This window comes from Tachyglossus aculeatus, chromosome 19, assembly GCF_015852505.1.
Source record: "Tachyglossus aculeatus isolate mTacAcu1 chromosome 19, mTacAcu1.pri, whole genome shotgun sequence".
NCBI lineage: Eukaryota > Metazoa > Chordata > Mammalia > Monotremata > Tachyglossidae > Tachyglossus > Tachyglossus aculeatus.
The window spans coordinates 7143214-7163748 of NC_052084.1; the positions used below are offsets into that span (position 1 = coordinate 7143214).

The 20535-nt window shown below is 44.1% G+C and overlaps 1 protein-coding gene across 1 annotated transcript; it reads right to left on the bottom strand.

Moving 5' to 3' along the window:
- Positions 1 to 8167: 8167 nt before the first annotated feature.
- On the bottom strand, positions 8168 to 20313 carry DEGS1 (delta 4-desaturase, sphingolipid 1). Its single transcript, XM_038761388.1, has 3 exons — positions 20116 to 20313; positions 13537 to 14279; positions 8168 to 8809 (listed from the first exon to the last, which is right to left on the bottom strand). The coding sequence occupies exons 1-3, from the start codon at positions 20195 to 20197 to the stop codon at positions 8663 to 8665; spliced, it is 972 nt and encodes a 323-aa protein (XP_038617316.1). The 5' UTR covers positions 20198 to 20313; the 3' UTR covers positions 8168 to 8662.
- Positions 20314 to 20535: the final 222 nt, after the last annotated feature.

Sequence of the window (20535 nt, forward strand, 5' to 3'; positions counted from 1 at the left end):
AAGTATTGTCTGCAGAGCATTGTAAGAGCTGAATAAATACCATTGATTGATTAACCCATGATGCCTTGGAAATGTGGAGATTTTCCTCTTTCTTACAACCTGTTTCCAAGCTTCTGAATTTAGGGACGATGGCCTTGTCACTAGACGGGGAATTAATTGGCTATTAGCGGTAACTGGCATTTGACCACTGCACAACTGAATTGTATTTGTAGTAACAGAGTCTTACGTCTTCCATCCAGCCCAGTTACTCCTTTAGTAAGGATGATTCATCAGCTTCCCTCCCAGAAGGGGATGCAGCTAATGCCATGATCTACTGTACAGTAAACAGTCAGAGTACATCTAGCTGGTCTTTTAAAAATGAAATTTCCAGAGATTAATAGCTATTCCTAAGCCCTGGGAGCAAGAGGGATGTAGAAAAGAAAAACATGGCTTCATCTTAGGGACACAGAAACCTTCCAATAAGCACGGTTTGACTAATGACTGTAAAGTAAAATAGACAAAATCATGGTATTCAGACCTGAAATCATCAAAAGAATTTAAAAAACCATTTTGTAAATCACCCAGCGTTAGGCACCATACAAGGTTCACTATGCACAACTCCTGCCCTGTGGAGCTTAAAAATCTAAAACCAACATTACACCAGTTTAGAAACAACACCATTACATCACAAAGAAAGGGTAAGTGTGCTTAGTAGTATGTTGTGAAGAGGGAGTTGAGCTGCGCTTCTGGGGAAATTCAGCATTCCCGTTTTTTTAGGGAAGGCTCCCTGGAGAAAGTGGGGTTCTAAGAGCTACTTGAAAGGTGGGTGAATGAAAAGTGGGGTGGCGAGTATTTCAGGCTGGGTTATAATCTGGGTGGATGCTTGACTAAGGATTGGGGGAGGGGGAGGGATTGGTTCATATAAACCCAAGCTTCAGTTTGCATACAGCTCTTACTGTCCACACACTAAGGATTTATTTCTCTGAATAAGTGTGAGTAATAGTTGCCATCCTTCACTTCCATCCCCTCCCTGTCTCAGATTTTGGGTGGGGGAATCAAGGTTTATTCCCTTCCCAGGCCAGTTAATCCATCCAAATAAACTTGGGGATGTGCTCAGGTAAAGCTTTGGAAATCTTTCACTCATCCACCTCAGAGGAGACAGCAAACAGCTCAACTTGGTTATAGCTTTGAGTTAAGCTGGAGATAGTATTTCTTAGCAAGATGAGGTTACGCCCTCTCTTGAAGAGTGTTTGAGGATGCCTTGTAAGGTTGCAATACTGAACGTTACTGACATTCCCTATACCCTTTCCATTTTCACAGCCCAAGTTACTATATTTGTTTTCCTCCCTCCTGCCAATCTTCACTTGCTTTCCAAGCACGGCTGGCAGCGACAAAAGCATGAGGGTCACTGGGCAAACCACTAGCAGTCAAATCAATTTCTTCGGGTAGGTTACTGTTCCTGAAGTCTTCATTCCTGGACAGGTTCCTCTGCAACATCTTTCTTTTAATGATTTGCACACAGGAAGCGCTCAATGAATACGATTGAATGAATGAATAGCGGTCTCACCATCACCGCCACTGAGTATGCCACTCTGTATGCCACTCTTCTCTCCGTTTAATAGATGAAGCGGGGTCCTGGAACAGTGGAGTGATGCGCCAGGGCACCCAGAAGCGCAGAGGCAGGACTAGAACCCAGTCCTGTGGATTGCAGAGTCTTGAGGTATAAACACTTTACATGAAAGAGTGAAACAGGAGCCTTCCTGACTGGGAGAGTGTTCCTGGAGCCAGTACCATCCCAGTCAGCAGGGATGGCTTCATCCCTATCAAAATAGGTACCTATATGAGTTTAGGGGAAACAGCTTCCAGCTGTCAGGCTTGCCTGCCTGCTGGCTGAGAACAGACCGTATCAGGGGGTTGTTTAGTTGTCACAGGAGTGCTGTAAGGGACGGGACAAAGGTGGGGCATTAACAAACCAGCCCGAAGCAAGGTGGGTATCAAGGTTGAACCTATTGTGGAGGTCAGGGGTGAGGGTCAAAGCCATATGCCCCTTCCCCTAAAATGCAGACCTCCCCGGATCCACTGGGCACCAGGGGTTAATAATAATAATTGTGGTATTTGTTAAGCATTTACTTTGTGTCAGGCACTGTACTAAGCACTGCGATGGGTACAAGCAAATCAGGTTGGACAGAGTCCCTATCCCACACTATGCCACAGTTCACCGAGTCTCTGGGGGAGGAACATGTTTTCTGCAGTGCACATCTGTGGCTACTTCAAAAGCCATGGCTGTTCTAGAAACGTGGCTTATGACAACTACTGATAAATGCCTGAGCTGAAGCAACAGGTGGAAACAGCAAAGCAGGCATATTCTGATAGAGTCCAAGATTCCAAATGGGTGAATGTTCAACCTTACTAATTGGGGATGTCAAGATGATAGCCAACATACGTATGTTACGGTTTCCATATATTTACTGGGGTTGGGAAAGTAGGTTACTCTTTGGAAGGGAGTAAGTACCTTGCCTCCCATTGTTTCCCAGTTTCCCTATGGGAGTTAGCCTTTCTCTAAGGCCTTTACAGGTAATCAAAGATTGCCTAGCCGCAGTAATTAATTCTACTTTGATTATGGAGCAATCATTTATTTTACTTTGCAAATTATCTAATTCATTTTTCCTTGCAGTGTTCTTCCTTACTTTGCCATAGTGTTTCCAGGTGCTTTAAGATACCAAACTTTCCATTCAGCAGGAGGCTTCAGGCAAAGCTTTAATCTAACAGACAAGGAGAGTATGGTCCCCTTTCAATCCTGGCTGTATCTTCCCATTTTTGAGCAGATGAGCAGCCCTTCACAAATGTATTTCCTGATATGCATCTGGTCTACACTACATGGTCCTATTTGTAATACTTTAGTAGAATTAAGCATCCTCTGTTGCCTACCTTCCCTGCCCCATGTAGCATTGCCCTGATTCTCTCCATACACCACCAACCTCAAACCTGACCATCATGCTCCTCAGTAAATTGCCCCACTGTAATTAAAACTTGCTCCATCTGGTTCTTACCTTTCCTCATCTTTATGCAGGGGATTTGGAGATAAACAAATTGAGAGCAGAATTTCTCTGTGGGAGAAAGACTACATCCACTAGGGATGCAGGATGTGATGCATTTTGTCAGAAAAGCTCTGCCCAGAGTGTAAAGTTCCACCAATCAGGAGAAAGTCCTACAGGAAGATTTCAGACTCTGAATTTGCGATGTGAGTCTTAAACTTAGCTTGACCTACAAAATTGGAGCAGGACAAGGTGAAGTTTGGGTGCAGCTTGACATTTAAAATCATTCCCCAAAAATGTCAGGTGATTTAATTGATGTTTTTTTTTTATAAATTGGGGCAAAGCACATGGGAAAGCCTGTCTAAGATTCCTTAACTGCTTAGAACAGTGCTTCAGCACTTAGAACAGTGCTTTGCACATAGTAAGCGCTTGATAAATGCCATTATTATTATTAACTGGGCTCTGCAGAAGTGTTGAAGAGCATCAAGAGTATACTAAAATTTGGTCTGGTTTGCCAGTAGACAGCGTGGCCTAGTACAAAAAGCCTGGAGACCCCAGTTTCTAATTCCTGTTCTGTCTCACTACTGTGCCACTCTGGGGAAGTCACTTAACTGCTCTGTTGGAGCTATGATACCTGCTCTCCCTAGTTCTTAGATTGTGAGCCCCATGTGGGGCTGGGATTTTGCCTGATCCACTAATCGCAAATCCGCCCTAACATTTTAGAAGGGTAATCAAAACCAAAAAACTTAATTACTTTCACCATTGCTAACCTTAGGAAAGTCATCTCCAAGGCTTTTTTTTTTTTGGTCTCTTCTTTCATGTCCATCCACTATTTTTGACCTTAACTTCTCATCTCCATCCCTGCCTAGAACTGTCCTACAGAGAGGGCAGATCCTCAGAGCACGGGAGAGAGAGGGGAAAGCACAGACCACCATGAGGCTTCCCCACACCTAGTGCATTACCTGGTCCTTTAGAAACTCATTAAAATGGTTGGCAATCAATCAATCGTATTTATTGAGCGCTTACTGTGTGCAGAGCACTGTACTAAGCGCTTGGGAAGTACAAGTCCCTACCCAACGGTGGGCTCACAGTCTAGAATGACAGAAGTTGGTTCCCACACACTTCTTAGGAGGGCAGGGCTCCTAAAACCAAAGAGCAAGTCCAAACTGCCGTGTTGGGCAGGGAGCTGACTCAGGGAAGGAGTTAACTAAAGCGGAACAGGTTCAGAAACCCAGAAAGAGGGGTTCCATTGTTACCAGTAGGTCTGGCCTGACTTGCTCACCTAGCTCGAACAACCACAGATGGAGTTCATAAATGACACCCAACCTGGATTTGGGGTAACAGTTCACCTTGTTGTATCTGCTGGGCATAAAGCTCAGCATTTAGACAGTAATTTAGCTGTCTAAATAGTAGTAGTATGGCTCATTATGGGCGGGAAATGTTCTGCTAAATCTTTTGTGTTGTACTCTCCCAAGTGCTTAGTACAGTGCTCTGCACAAAGCAAGTACTCAATATATATGACTGATTTGGTAATATGGATGTGCAGGAAGCCAAAGGAGGAGTAGGGAGCTATAGACCTACGTTCAGAAAGACACATTGCTCACTCTCCACAACTCGTGGGGGAAGGAACAAAATAGCTCACTGCAGCAGGTATTTGGTCATAGTCAGCAGGTTAAAACAAGCCTGCATCTCAGGAAGCCAATATGGGCAAGAACCGGCAGAAAAACTGGTGACTCTCCTATAAAGGAGGCAGAGACTTTTGAGCTGGGGTTTGCCATTTAGAAAGAGGGATGGAATCTACAAAGGCACCCTGCTAAGGAGAAAATAACTCAGAAGCACAAATTATTTTGGAATTTAAATTGACAGAAGAAAGAGAGCTCTTTGCAAAGCTGTCAAGAAGAAGAAATGAACCCATTTTAGGACAATTAACAGATAGGGCACTTGGACTCTGGCCAGAGCAAACATTCTGCTTTGGATCTTTGGGGAGGGCTTTCTCCAGAGTTGAAAGGAGCTGCTGGCTTTATTTATGAAAAGGTTCCTGTTTGACTTTGCAGAGAGCAAACAAACACCTGAGGGGCCTTTTCCAGGCAGGTGCCTCTTAACAGGGCACTTGACTGCCAAAACCTGAGGCACACTCTCCCACTGACACATCTTGAAGCTCAGGCTGGAGAGGTTGCCTTTATACCAATTCCAGAGTCAGAATGGAGCGGGCTGAATAAGTTCCTTAATAAAAAACAAAGCAAAAACGCCCAGAGCTTGTTAAGTGCTTACAGTGCACCAAGCACTCTACTAAGCGCTGGGGTAGATACAAGATAATCAGGTTGGACATGATCCCTGTCTCATATGGGGCTCAGTCTCAGTAGGAAACGTCCTTCCCCTGGCCTGGAATGCCTTCCCTCCGCACATCCGCCAAGTTAGCTCTCTTGCTCCCTTCAAAGCCCTACTGAGAGCTCACCTCCTCCGGGAGGCCTTCCCAGACTGAGCCCCCTTTTTCCTCTCCTCCTCCCCATCCCCCCACCCTACCTCCTCCCCTTCCCACAGCACTTGCATGTATATTTGTACAGATTTACTCTATTTTACTTGCACATATTTACTATTTATTTTGTTAATGATGTGCATATAGCTTTAATTCTATTTATTCTGATGATTTTGACACCTGTCTACATGTTTTGTTTTGTTGTCTGTCTCCCCCTTCTAGACTGTGAGCCCGTTGTTGGGTAGGGACCATCTCTATATGTTTCTGACTTGTACTTCCCAAGCGCTTAGTACAGTGCTCTGCACACAGTAAGCACTCAATAAATACGACTGAATGAAGGAAGGAAGGAAAAGAGGTGACAACCACTGAAGTAGTAACCCAGCATTGAAAGGTTCCACAGATTTCTCAAAATGACGATCAGTGACAATTTTCTACCAATGTCAATCCCAATTCGGAAGCAACACCTCCAAAGAGAAAGATAAAGTGGTGCCACTTTTATTCAAAACGGAAGGAGCACACATTACTGCACCTAAAAACATGCTGGTGGTCTAGACAACTGAGAGACATTTTTCTTGATCTTAAGATCTGAACAGAATTTAGACAGGAATCGGTGATTAGTGGTGGGGAGGGAAGGAACCAGTTGAACCCATAAATAGGAAGGGGATTTGAGTCCCAATCTTTATTCCCCTAATATGCAATCTTCTATCAGGTGATTTGGAATATGCCAAATTTGGGATCAGACCTGTTGGGGACATTCCCCTCAACTCCTTCCCCCTTTTACAACCCAAAGTGGGAGATTCTAGAGTTGATTCACAACTTGCTTACCGATACATATTAGCACCTAAACCAAACCATTGGAAATAGAGCAGGAAGAGAGGTTAAATTCCCACAGGGCATCTATTCTGTTCCTTGAGTGCCACTCATGCAGTTATCATCATCATCATCATCATATTTATTGAGCGCGTACTATGTGCAGAGCACTGTACTAAGTGCTTGGAAGTACAAATTGGCAACATATAGAGACAGTCCCTACCCAACAGTGGGCTCACAGTTATGTATAAGCCACTCTGAGCATTATACTTTTACTGCTATAAAAAGCTATTTGTGTTCCTTTTGGATGAGCAGCTAGCTATTTGCTCAGCCGGCAGATTCAAAGGCAGAAGTTACTGCCATGGGGTGTGAATTCAGAGAGACACTGGCCAACCTTCTTATTTGACCAGCTTCTCAAATGCGTGGCCATAGAAACCAATTCCAGGGGAAACTTGTACAACCAGACCAGACCACCCAGGATTGAGCCCTTTTGAGGATCCAGATAATCCAGAAAGTAATTTAAATAGGAGCTGCTAAAGGGCGGGGGGGCGAAGAGGGGAGAACACAACAGTCATTTAAGGTAATTGAAAACTTCATTTTAACTCGGAGCACTTTATGAAGTACTTGGGAGAGTACAATTGTTAGCAGACATGAATCCTTCCTCTGCCCCTTCTAGGCTCTTCTTGCTTTGGTTGGGGTCCTGGAGTGCCCATTTCCCTTGAGGAGTTGCCCGGGATGAAGCGGTGCAGATGGCAGAAGGTGGCCTTAGGGCCAAGTCAATTAATCAATGGTATCTGCCGGGGGTTTACTGTCTGCAGAGCACTGTACTAAGTGGTTGCACCAGTACAATACAACAGAGCCAGCAGATGCAACCCCTGCCCACGGAGGACGAGGGAGGTGCGGGGCAGCCGCAGGAGGGGAACTGAGGGGAAATTAATGGGCTTTGAGTGGAGCGGGATGGTCGAGCAGCGGGAAAAACAGAGGAATAAGAGCCTTTGGAGTATTTAACTGTCCTCTTCCTCGGTATTTGTCCAACAGCATGAAATAGAGGTCACCGTCCCTGCTTCAAGATGTCCCTGCTTCCCACACCCAGTCTGGTAGAGAAGCAGCGTGGCTCAGTGGCAAGAGCCTGGGCTTGGGAGTCAGAGGTCGTGGGTTCTAATTCCGGCTCCCCCTCCACATCCCCCCTGCCTTACCTCCTTCCCCTCCCCACAGCACCTGTATATATGTTTGTACGTATTTATTACTCTATTTTATTTGTACATATTTATTCTATTTTATTTTGTTAATATGTGTTGGTTTGTTGTCTGCCTCCCCCTTCTAGACTGTGAGCCCGCTGTTGGGTAGGGACCGTCTCTATATGTTGCCAACTTGGACTTCCCAAGCGCTTAGTACAGTGCTCTGCACACAGTAAGCGCTCAATAAATGTGATTGAATGAATGAATGAATGAAAGGATCTTATCATTTAGAGGATGACACAGACATTAAAATAAATTACAGACAGGGGAAATGGTCAAGGCTAGTCCTTTTGGAGGTGTCAGCAGGTGACCTGACTGTGGTTACGGGACCCTCAGTCTCTGGCCACTGGGTCTACTGCTGCTAAATGATACCCCACAAGGGTATAGGAGTCACCCCACTTTCTGGGTTGGGTCCTTGCCCTCACACTCTCCCGTCCCTTTGGGGCAAGCACCCCTCGGGGGAGACTGATCCTCATTCTAATGCTGAAAACCCCTCTCACACCTCCTCTTCCATTTCTTGCCTTGTGGGGACCTGTCCCTCAAATTCATCAATTCTGCATTTGTTTTACAAAATGGAACCGCGTGTGGCCTTCTGACCCTTAACTACACGAACGAAAACTGGAACAACCTTGCAATTAATAGCTCAGTTTATTAGCAGTGTTTTTTAAAGGTAACAAAACATCACGAACATTTTAATCTATACCTAAAGTGACAGTTTTGCCTGAAATCAGCTGGGACGATGCACAGAGACTCAGTGACAATGGCAGTAAAGGACTGGAGACATACCTCTCAGAACTATTCACAATATGCTTACAAAAAGACAAGACGCTGGGGAAAGGGTTTAAGGTGGCCTTATACATATGCTATATGAGCAAGAACATGTCGAACATGTCTCATTTTACTCAGGTCACAGAGGGGAAACCCACTCTGCAAACCGTGTTAAATAGTTACTGCATGTTTCCTTGTGGAAATGGTCACCAAGAACCTTACCTGATGACTGTACAGAAGTACTCGTCCAAAATCATTGGGCTGAAGTTTAGTACATCAAATTATAAACATACTCTTCAAGGAGGAGACCTTTGAGCCTGCTACTGTTTGAAGAGTTCCTGAAGCCGGTGGAAGTGTTACTGCTGTTTCACCTCCCCCTTTAGGTGTCTCTTCATGCGAGAGTAGGGACTAATTGAATCATCCATCACAAAATCATAAAGCACTTTAATCCAGGAGTTGTACTGGGGCAGGCCGTCATAGTATTCTGCTGCTATTTTCCTCACCTAAAAGACCAAAAAAAAACAAAAACAAAAACACTTAGTATTTCTTGCACTTTATTTTTAAGTTTAACACTGAGGAGAACTAGGTCTAATGACTGGTTGTTTTTAATAAGTTTTGCCAGGAAGAAATAAAAACAACAACAAAAACCTCCCAAGGTTATTTTTGTGAATTGTAAGAGCAATTTGAAAGACGACATCTACTATTTTCCCCTCCTCTCTGACGTCTATAGATTAACCCTTTTCTCAAGGTGTTATAGGTTGATGAGTTCTGAAATTTGGCCATCCAATCAAACAATATACAGTAGTAGCTATGGAGTTTGGGGGAAGGGCATGAGGGAGAGGAATGGGAGTAGAAGGTGAAGAAAATGTGGCACCTCCTAAAACCAACACTACGTTGGAAGGAGAAGAAGGAGATCCTGGGGTTGAGTACGAACAAGTGTTGTAAGTGTTGGGGCTGCTGCTAGAACCAAAGGGAGGAGCTAGTTGATGATTATCCCTGCAAGGTTTTCTCTCCATCTTCTTCAAGAGTCTTGACAAATTTATATTTATTTATATTTGTTCAGCAGAGAACAAGTAAGGAGTGTAATAAGATGATGCACAGAGAAGGAAGGGGAAAACAGTACATTCACTCTAAATAATTACTACAGATCTCCGCTGCTGCTGTGGTTGAGAGGTACTTCTTGTTACGTGCACAATAATAATGCGTAGCCCCTGGGCACTACACCAGACAGGAGGACATTCAGCCCCGCCCAAAGTGACAATGAATATGACCACAAAAAACAATTCTCCAAAGTTTTGGTTTCCAGATGGCTCAAAAGGTTCAAATCTTTAAACAAAATCCCATAATGTTTTCGCTGAAGAGGGGAGGTTTCTTTTCTTTTTTTAGTGAGCCCACTGTTGGGTTCTTCTTTTCTTTTAGACTGTGAGCCCACTGTTGGGTAGGGACTGTCTCTATATGTTGCCAATTTGTACTTCCCAAGCGCTTAGTACAGTGCTCTGCACATAGTAAGCGCTCAATAAATACGATTGATGATGATGATAGTGATAATTACCAATGAACCCAAAGTGACTCTAGCTCTCTTAATAAGCAAGGATATCAGATGTCAAAGTCAGCAAGACAATGAACTTATTTTGTCCCCCTCAAGACCCAGAAGGATCCAGTGCCCTCTGGCAAAACCAGGTGTTTAAGAAATAGATCCAGTCTAGAACACTCAAAACTAAACACTCCATACAAGTATTAACACCTAAATAAAATCTATTTTTACTTGAAAATTTTTGATTGTGTGACACCAACCTAGATTTCACTGAAACCCTTAAAACAGTGGGAGCATTTTGATTTACATTTCTATAAACAATGGAGAGGCAGTATGAGCACTTAAACTGTCTCAGGAACCAAAAGTGATTCGTTTTTAAAAGTGAGATCTGTCTGGAGCAACGTAAAGCAAATTTTACCCCAAATGACATAACCCAGTAACAAGTTTCAAGTTAGACCCTTGAGATATTAAAATGCCAGGAAACAAACTCAGATAGTGAATCTGAAGCCAGAAGGCTTGAGATCAATCAATGGTATTTGAGCGCTTACTACGTGCAGAAAACTGTACTAAAGTGCGTAGGGGAATATAATACAACAGAATTAACAGAAACATTCTCTGTCCTTCTGTTGTAATGCCACAAAAACTCCATCAAACACACACAGTCCATGTCCCAACATGTTGCCAACTTGAACTTTCCAAGCGCTTAGTACAGTGCTCTGCACACAGTAAGCGCTCAATAATTACAATTGATTGATTGATTAAGCTGAAAAGCAAACATGCTAGTTAAGTGTGCTGCTTCAAATACTTCATCCCATGAGTAAAACCTCAGCTATTACCAAGACATAAAAAAACCTTAAAGATTTTTGAATTCTAATCGATCTCACTGTGAGCCCACTGTTGGGTAGGGACCGTCTCTATATGTTGCCAACTTGTACTTCCCAAGCACTTAGTACAGTGCTCTGCACACAGTAAGTGCTCAATAAATACGATTGATTGATTGATTGATTAGAAGAGTAAAATCAGTGCCCTTTTGGGATAGAAAACACGAATCTAAGGAGTTCAGTCACAACATGCCTGCTAATCCAACTGACCTTCCCTCTGGTCACTGAGGCCATGGGCTTCGACCTGGGGATGACTAGTTTGGGGGTTCTGTCTCTACTGGAGGAGAGGGGCATTATTAATAAGACAAAATAGTTACAACCCCAGCTAGTTTATCTGCCTTTTAGCTTTCTTTAGCGGGCAAAGTATTTACAAAATTCCCAGATTAGTCAGAGAAAGAACAGAGAACTAAAACTTAACTGCTTAACACCAAAAAGCAGCAGAAGAGATTCACTTATAATTATCTAAAAGGCAGGAAGAGGAAGATTAAGCTTCCCCACAGCACCTGTATATATGTATATATTTGTACATATTTATTACTCTATTTAACTTGTACATATCTATTCTATTTATTTTATTTTGTTAGTATGTTTGGTTTTGTTCTCTGTCTCCCCCTTTTAGACTGTGAGCCCACTGTTGGGTAGGGACTGTCTCTATATGTTGCCCACTTGGACTTCCCAAGCGCATAGTACAGTGCTCTGCACACGGTAAGCGCTCAATAAATACGATTGATGATGATGATGGTTTTGTTCTCTGTCTCCCCCTTTTAGACTGTGAGCCCACTGTTGGGTAGGGACTGTCTCTATATGTTGCCAACTTGTACTTCCCAAGCGCTTAGTACAGTGCTCTGCACACAGTAAGCGCTCAATAAATACCACTGATTGATTGAATGGAGGGTAACGGCAAAGCAGGACAGAAAATGAAGAGATACAGCTTCTATCCCTGACTGCCAGAAGCAATAAAGTTGATGTTTGTGCTATCTTTATAATAAGGAAAGCACCAATGATAAGGAGATGACTGGTGATTCCAAAGCTATAAAGATAACTCACCCTTTACAACTGCATTGTAAACTTAAAAAAAAAAAAAGTATTCACTTCCAGTCAGGAAAAGAAAAAGAAATGGCACCCACTCCCCACTATTCTGGCTTAGGATGTGGTTAAACAGACGGAGAAGGGCTCTAAATTGGAGTTCAATTATATTTAAATAGCCTGATTTTTAAAGAGCGGTTTTAAATATTAAGCCACAATACTATTTAAAGGGGTACCCCCAAAACTACAATAACAGATCCCTAAGAAATCAATATACTTCTTTAGATTTCATGTCAAAAATAATTTTCCAGAACATATTATGAAAGTTCTTATAATAATAATAATGATGATGGCATTTATTAAGCACTTACTAGGTGCAGAGCACTGTTTTAAGCAATGGAATATCAAAAACCACTAAGTGCCTTACTATGTTGGAGAATCGGGGAGGAAATCCAATGGAGAAAGATTATCATCATCAATCGTATTTATTGAGCGCTTACTGTGTGCAGAGCACTGTACTAAGCGCTTGGGAAGTACAAGTTGGCAACATGTTGGGACATGGACTGTGTCCAACCTGTTTACCTTGTACCTACCTCAGTGCTTAGTAGAGTGCCTAGCATACAGTAAGTGCTTAATAAATACCATTTAAAAAAAAAAAATTTGGAGGGAGCCTGTCCGGTAACCCAGGAAATGGGAAGGAAGGCTGGACACTCCCACATAGAATCAATCAATGGTATTTATTGAGTGCTTATTGTGTTTCGAGCACTGTACGAAAATGCTTGGAAGAGTATGACACAGAGTTGGTATCACCTGATGCCTGCAGTCTAATAGGGAAGACAGACATTAAAATAAAGTGTGTAAGTGTGGAGAGAATCAAAGTGCTCAAGAGGTACAAACTCAGGTGCCTAGGCAATGCAGAGGAAAGGGGAAATAGAGGGGGGAAATGTGGTTTGTCAGGAATGGCCTCTTTTAGGAGGGTTTTGAAAATGAGGAGAGTTTAGAGTTTAATTTAGAGGGAGGACCTTAGCCTCAGCTTCCTCATCTGTAAATTGGGATTTAAATACCAATTTTCCCTCCCCCTTAGATTGTGAGCCTACGTGGGAAAGGGGCTGATTTTAACCTATGCTGTATCTGCCTCAGAGCTCAACCCATGCTAAGTGCTTCACAGATGAGAAGCAGCGTGGCCCAATGGAAAGAGCACAGGCTTTGGAGTCAGAGGTCGTGGGTTCGAATCCTGACTTTGAGAACTGTCAGCTGTGTGGCTCTGGGCAAGTCACTTAACTTCTCTGTGCCTCAGTTACCTCATCTGTAAAATGGGGATGAAGACTGTGAGCCCCCCCGTGGGACAACCTGATCACCTTGTAACCTCCCCAGTGCTTAGAACAGTGCTTTGCACATAGTAAGTGCTTAATAAATGCCATCATTATTATTATTATTAGGAGGTGTGGAGTTAAGCAAGCCTTTGAAAGGGTCTCAAACTTTTCCATTTGAAAGTGAGACCAGTTAGATAGTTCTTGGGAACTCATGACCTGACAAATGCATTTAGAACAGTGCTTTGCACATAGTAAGCGCTTAACAAATGCCATCATTATTATTATTATTTAGCTGCCACTTCACCCACCCGCTGGTAACTCCTACCATACCCCTGATTTTACAGATTTTTTTTAAATTACTCTGATCACTCTTCTAGTAAAATATTGCAGCTGTAAAGAGACAAGTAAGCCAAGCCCACTTTCATCAGTTTAACTGGGGGAATTCAATCAATTTTTAGAACTGGAAAAATACTTACCAGTGGAAGGTTCTTGCCAGGAATATTGGGGAAGTCATGGTGCTCATTGTGGTATCCCACGTTGAAGGTAAGTAAATTTAGAGCTCCATAATAGGAGTAAGTCTCATGCCCCTTTAAAAACATATAATGTTCAGCTATGAAATGCCCTGAAATCGGGTGCAGGCCCAGGCCAAGGACTGACCCTGCCAGCATATAGACAACCGATTTAACTCCCCAAATATTGTAAATCACAATGTCAAAACTCAACTGAGCCAACAAGTTGATAATTTCTAGATGAGAAATTGGCTTAGGGTTGATGCAGAGGGGCCGAAAGGCATAGAAGAAGGGCTGCAGGACAATCCATATGAACTTTCTAAATCGGGTGCAGAAAAACCAGCCCTCAAAGTCAGTGGGGATGTCCACATCAACGCCATCGCCTCCCAGATACCGATGATGATCCATGTGATACCTCCTGAAGGAGACATAGTAGGGAACGCCAATGGGGAGATTAGCCAATATTCCAAGCCAGCGGTTCCACCTGGCCTTGCAATTGCCAAAGGCACTATTGTGAGAGATTTCATGAATAGCCAGAGTCATGGAATGACTAACGCAGGTGCCGAAGGCATAGGCCCAGAACAGAACCCATTTCCAGTCCAAGTCTTTTACCAAGTAAAATGCAACTAACTGGGTGAAAATCATCAAAGCAACAATCCAAATCAAGTTGTAATCTGGTTTCATCAGGACTTTGATCTCTGGATACTTGGCTGCAAGAAAGAGAAAATGAAAATTAGAGCAGGGAAAAGGTACTAAACCTCGGTAACCTGTCCGAGAATCTTTTGGAAACGCTCAAGGAATGCCCGGGTCGGATTTTGACCCAAACCCACCAGTTCTTGAAGGACACGGGGACGACCTTGCTTGGCACTATGATGACCCAAAATGGCACTGGAAGCCAGGAAGAGGGGGCAGCTTCCCTTCTACAGATCTATGCCTATCACTCACGGCCCTTCTGTAATAGTAGAGGCTCTGTCTGTACCGTAAGTTTGGCAACCTAGTGAGTAAATGCATCTTTACAATGTTTCTCTGTCAAACTGGGCAAAACCACGGTAAAAAAAAGTGAACGCTGCCTCAATCTATTGTAAACAACACTATGACGGTCTTTCAGACTTTTGGTTTTTGCGTTTTTTTTTTAGCAAATTACATTTGTAATGTTGAAAATTTGGCTTCGACCTGGCTGATTTTTAAAATGTAACTATAAATCATAGCCACTCAGTAGGCACTCTCTGAAAAAAAAAAATGGGGTCTGAGTCTTGTCCGTTGGGCTCCGACTACAACACTCAGCTTTCCAAATAACCTGCTTTCAAGAACACCTTTGTATTTCTGAATGAAAATACACTGGAGTAAGATATGCATTTTGTGAAATATGCATTAGAAAAACAAAACTAGTATATTAGGGTAGGTGTAGGACCGGCACGCTTTGGCTCTATAGGAAACCAATTCCAACAATTTGCCCAGAGCAAATTGATTTAGTGTGGAACCAATGAAGATTTTATTCATTAACCTTATGCCCCTGTAGATAATAATACTGTCCCAGCAAACAATCCCAATTAATGGGATGACATTCTTCCACAATTAAACTTGGCATTACTTCCTCAACACTGGAAGACAAAAATAGTTATAGCTATTACTTCCAAAAACTGGGTTAAACCATAATCTAGTTTCATCAAGCCTTCAGTTTACAAACCCGCTAAATTTTCACAATCCACAGAACATATTTCACATAAATCACTAATCATGCACTACATGGTACTGGTTTGGAAAGGGATTTCATAACCAATCCTTTTCAGCAGTCTAGAGGTCGAAGGTGACATCTGGCTCTACTTAAAAAACAAAGGTTGCAAGAAAATGAAATTTCTCTCCCAGCACAATAACACAAGTTTTGTTCAACCTTTGGGTGAAAAAGCAGCTCAGGTTCATATATGTATGGATGAACACTTCACTTTTGGAATAGTAATTAAGTTCCAGCACCTAGTGAGTAGAGGTGATAAACACAGGAAATTTCCAACCTCAGCACAAAAATTGTTCAGAAGCATGTGAATTGCACAAAATTCAAAACCATGCACTAATGAATTCAGCTTTTAAATTTCAAAAATCCAGTCAAATAGAAACCAAACTGGTGCCTCAAAAAGTGACCATTCTAGCCACGACTAGTCTCCAATCCCACCACGTGCTCAGTTCAGCAAACACCAGAGTTTCAGGCATCAGAACATAAACATAAGCAACAAAAAAAGTTTGCTTGGATGATATTACCTGCCCTTATCGGCTCGAAATTGTTCGGAATTGACATTTTTTTCTCAACTACTTTTATCAAGACCTAAAGCCCTAACTTCGGGTATACACCCCATCAACTGCAAGTAAATATTTACAGTACAGTAAATATGTATTTTTTACTCTATTTTATTTGTACATGTTTATTCTAATTATTTTATTTTGTTAATATGTTTTGTTTTGTCCTCTGTCTCCCCCTTCTAGACTGTGAGCCCACTGCTAGGTAGGGACCGTCTCTATATCTTGCCAACTTGTACTTCCCAAGCGCTTAGTACAGTGCTCTGCACACAGTAAGCGCTCAATAAATACGATTGATGAATGAATGAATGAAGGGGGCCAATATAGGCCACATGATGCAAAGTTTTATCTTGTTAAAAGAAAACACTCAGAAGAGACATATACTACTCCAGATAAAAATCTTCTGGGTTCTCAGACAAAAAGTTACATAAACACCAAACCAACAAAATGGCTGTTCCCTTTTTCTCTAGAAACTACATAATCGTTTTGGGGAGAAAAATGCAAAAAGAGCTACAATCCCATAACTGCTTGCCTAACAAGTGTCACAAAGATGTACCTTTTTTTGTATTCTCCTATAGGAACAGGCCCAATTTAGGTACAATTACTTAAGACTGTGAGCCCAGGAGAAACGGGAACTCAACCGGACCGAATTACCTTGTACCTACCCCAGTGCTTAGTTTACAGCTTGGTGCGTTGAAAGTGCATAACGAAAACCAGTATTATTTATTATTACTATTTTTATTTCAGGGTATTTTTTCACATGACAACTCTGGACAAGGCTCTGACAGGGTGGAACCCAGATGACATCAGATACCATTACCACATCTTCACTTCTCGGTGCCTCAGTTACCTCATCTGTAAAATGGGGATTAAGACCGTGACCCCACGTGGGACAACCTGATTACCTTCCATCTACACCCAGCGCTTAGAACAGTGCTTGGCACATAGTAAGTGCTTAACCAATACCATCATTATTATTATTATTATTATCTTTTTTGGACTGCAGGGAGAAGAGAGTGTGCATAATAATACTAGTATTTTTGTTAATAAGCGCTTACTATGTGCCAGGCACTGTTCTAAGCCCTGGGGCAGATACCAGGTAAGCGGGCTGGACACAGTTCCTGTCCCACATAGGTCTCCCAGTCTTAATCCCCATTTTACAGATGAGGCAACTGAGGCACAAAGAAGTGAAGTGACTTGTCCAAAGTCCCACAGCTGATGAGCGGCGGAGCCGGGATTAGAACCCACGACCTCTGACCCCCAAGCCACGCTGAAGCAGCATAAAGAAGCAGCGTCACTCAGAGGAAAGAGCCCGGGCTTTGGAGTCGGAGGTCATGGGTTCAAATCCCGGATCCACCACTTGTCAGCTGTGTGACTTTGGGCAAGTCACTTCACTTCTCTGTGCCTGAGTGACCTCATCTGTAAAACGGGGATGAAAACTGTGTGCTCCCCGGTGGGACAACCTGTTCACCTTATAACCTCCCCAGCGCTTAGAACAGTGCTTTGCACATAGTAAGCACTTTATAAATACCATTATTATTATTATTACTTCACGTCTCTGGGCCTCAATTCCCTCATCTGTAAAATGGGGATGAAGACTGTGAGCCCCTCGTGGGACTTGATCACCTTGTATCCTCCCCAGCGCTCCCACACCCTCCGCTCCTCCGCCGTTAATCTCCTCACCGTTAGGCCTCGTTCTCGCCTGTCCCGCCGTCGATCCCCCGGGCCTGGGATGCCCCCAATCCCTCCACCCATCCGCCCAGCTCGCTCTCTTCCTCCCTTCAAGGCCCTGCTGAGAGCTCACCTCCTCCAGGAGGCCTTCCCACACTCAGCCCCTTCCTTCCTCTCCCCCTCGTCCCCCTCTTCATCTCCCCCATCTTACCTCCTTCCCTTCCCCACAGCACCTGCATATATGTATATATGTTTGTACATATTTATTACTCTATTTTACTTGTACATATCTATTCTGTTTATTTTATTTTGTTAATATGTTTGGTTTTGTTCTCTGTCTCCCGCTTCTAGACTGTGAGCCCACTGCTGGGTAGGGACTGTCTCTATATGTTGCCAACTTGTACTTCCCAAGTGCTTAGTACAGTGCTCTGCACACAGCAAGTGCTCAATAAATACGATCGATTGATTGATTGATATTTATTACTCTATTTATTTATTTTACTTGTACATATCTATTCTATTTATTTTATTTTGTTAATATGTTTTGTTTTCTGTCTCCCCCTTCTAGACTGTGAGCCCACTCCTGGGTAGGGCCTGTCTCTGTATGTTGCCAACTTGTACTTCCCAAGCGCTTAGTACAGTGCTCTGCACACAGTACGTGCTCAATTAATACGACTGATTGATAGATATTTATTACTCTATTTATTTTCCTTGTACATATCTATTCTATTTATTTTATTTTGTTAATATGTTTAGTTTTGTTCTTTGTCTCCGCCTTCTAGACTGTGAGCCCACTGTTGGGTAGGGACCGTCTCTAGATGTTGCCAACTTGGACTTCCCAAGCGCTTAGTACAGTGCTCTGCACACAGTAAGCGCTCAATAAATACGACTGATTGATCGATTGATTGGTCAGCCGAGTGGCCTCCCCCCTGAGGGGCCCGGAGCCCGCGGCCGCTGCTTCCCCGGTCTCCGGGAGGGCTCCCCCACAGCCCCGGGGCCGCGGAGCGACGGGCGGTGACATATCAATCCATCAATCAATCGTATTTATTGAGCGCTTACTGTGTGCGGAGCACTGTACTAAGCGCTTGGGAAGTCCAAATTGGCAATATACAGAGACAGTCCCTACCCAACAGCGGGCTCACAGTCTAAAAGGGGGAGGCAGAGAACAAAACCAAACATACTAACAAAATAAAATAAATAGAATAGATATGTACAAGTAAAATAAATAAATGAGTAATAAATAAGTACAAACATATACAGGTGCTGTGAGGAAGGGAAGGAGGTAAAATGGAATGGAGAGGGGGACGAGGGGGAGAGGAAGGAGGGGACTCGGTGTGGGAAGGCCTCCTGGAGGAGGTGAGCTCTCAGTAGGGCCTGAGAGGGAGGGCCATATGGCGGCAGGAATCAATCAACCAATCGTATTTATTGAGCGCTTACTGTGTGCAGAGCACTGTACTAAGCGCTTGGGAAGTCCAAGCCGGCAACATACAGAGACGGTCCCTACCCAACAGCGGGCTCACAGTCTAAAAGGGGAGGCAGAGAACAAAACCAAACATACTAACAAAATAAAATAAATGGAATAGATATGTACAAGTAAAATAAATAAGTAATAAATATGTACAAACATATATTACAGGTGGGGAAGGGAAGGAGGTAAGATAGGGGGAAGGAGAGGGGGATGAGGGGGAGAGGAAGGAAGGGACTCAGTGTGGGAAGGCCTCCTGGAGGAGGCGAGCTCTCAGTTGGGCCTGAGGGGGGGGCATATGGCGACAGGAATCAATCAATCGTTTTTATTGAGCGCTTACTGTGTGCTCTGCACACTGCACACAGTAAGCGCTCAATAAATACGATTGATGATGATGAAGTTGGCAACATCTAGAGACAGTCCCTACCCAACTGCGGGCTCACAGTCTAAAAGGGGGAGGCAGAGAACAAAACCAAACACACTAACAAAATAAAATAAATAGAATGAATATGTACAAGTTAAATATATATACCGGTGCTGCGGGGAAGGGAAGGAGGTAAGATGGGGGGGATGGAGAGGGGGACGAGGGGGAGAGGAAGGCAGGGGGTCAGTGTGGGAAGGCCTCCTGGAGGAGGTGAGCTCTCAGTAGGGCCTGGGGGGGGGGGGGGGGCATATGGCGACAGGAATCAATCAATCGTATTTATTGAGCGCTTACTGTGTGCAGAGCACTGTACTAAGCGCTTGGGAAGTCCAAGTTGGCAACATACAGAGACAGTCCCTACCCAACAGTGGGCTCACAGTCTAAAAGCGGGAGGCAGAGAACAAAACCAAACATACTAACAAAATAAAATAAATAGAATAGCTACGTACAAGTAAAATAAATATATATACCGGTGCTGCGGGTAAGGGAAGGAGGTAAGATGGGGGGGATGGAGGGGGGAGAGGAAGGAAGGGGGTCAGTGTGGGAAGGCCTCCTGGAGGAGGGGAGGTGTGAGTAGGGCCTTGAAGGGAGGAAGCGGGGCAGAGTAACGGGGCGCGGCGGGCGGGGCCGGGCTTGGCCTTCCTTCCCCTCCCTCGGCAGGCCCCATAGGCCCCTCCGGGCTGAACCTAACGGGCCTCACCCAGGATCTCCCGCCGCCGGTCGGCGTGCGGCTGGTCCGTGTACACCCACTCGAAGTCCTCCCGGCCCACGCGGTTCCCCATGGCGAGGGCGAGGGCGAGGCCGAGGCCGAGGCCGAGGCCGAGGGCGAGGCCGAGGGCGAGGGCGGCGGGTCCGTCTCCTCGGGGCCCCCACACGGCTCCTCCGGCCCGGGCTGAGCTCCGACTGCGCGGCCGCCCGCTCGTCCTCTGCTCGAGGGGCGGAGCGTGAGCAGGAGGAGCAGGAGGAGGAGGAAGAGGAGGAGCGGGAGGAGGAGGAGGAGCATCAGGAGCAGCAGCAGCAGCAGCATCATCAATCGTATTTATGTGCAGAGCACTGGACTAAGCGCTTGGGAAGTACAAGTTGGCAACATCTAGAGACGGTCCCTACCCAACAGTGGGCT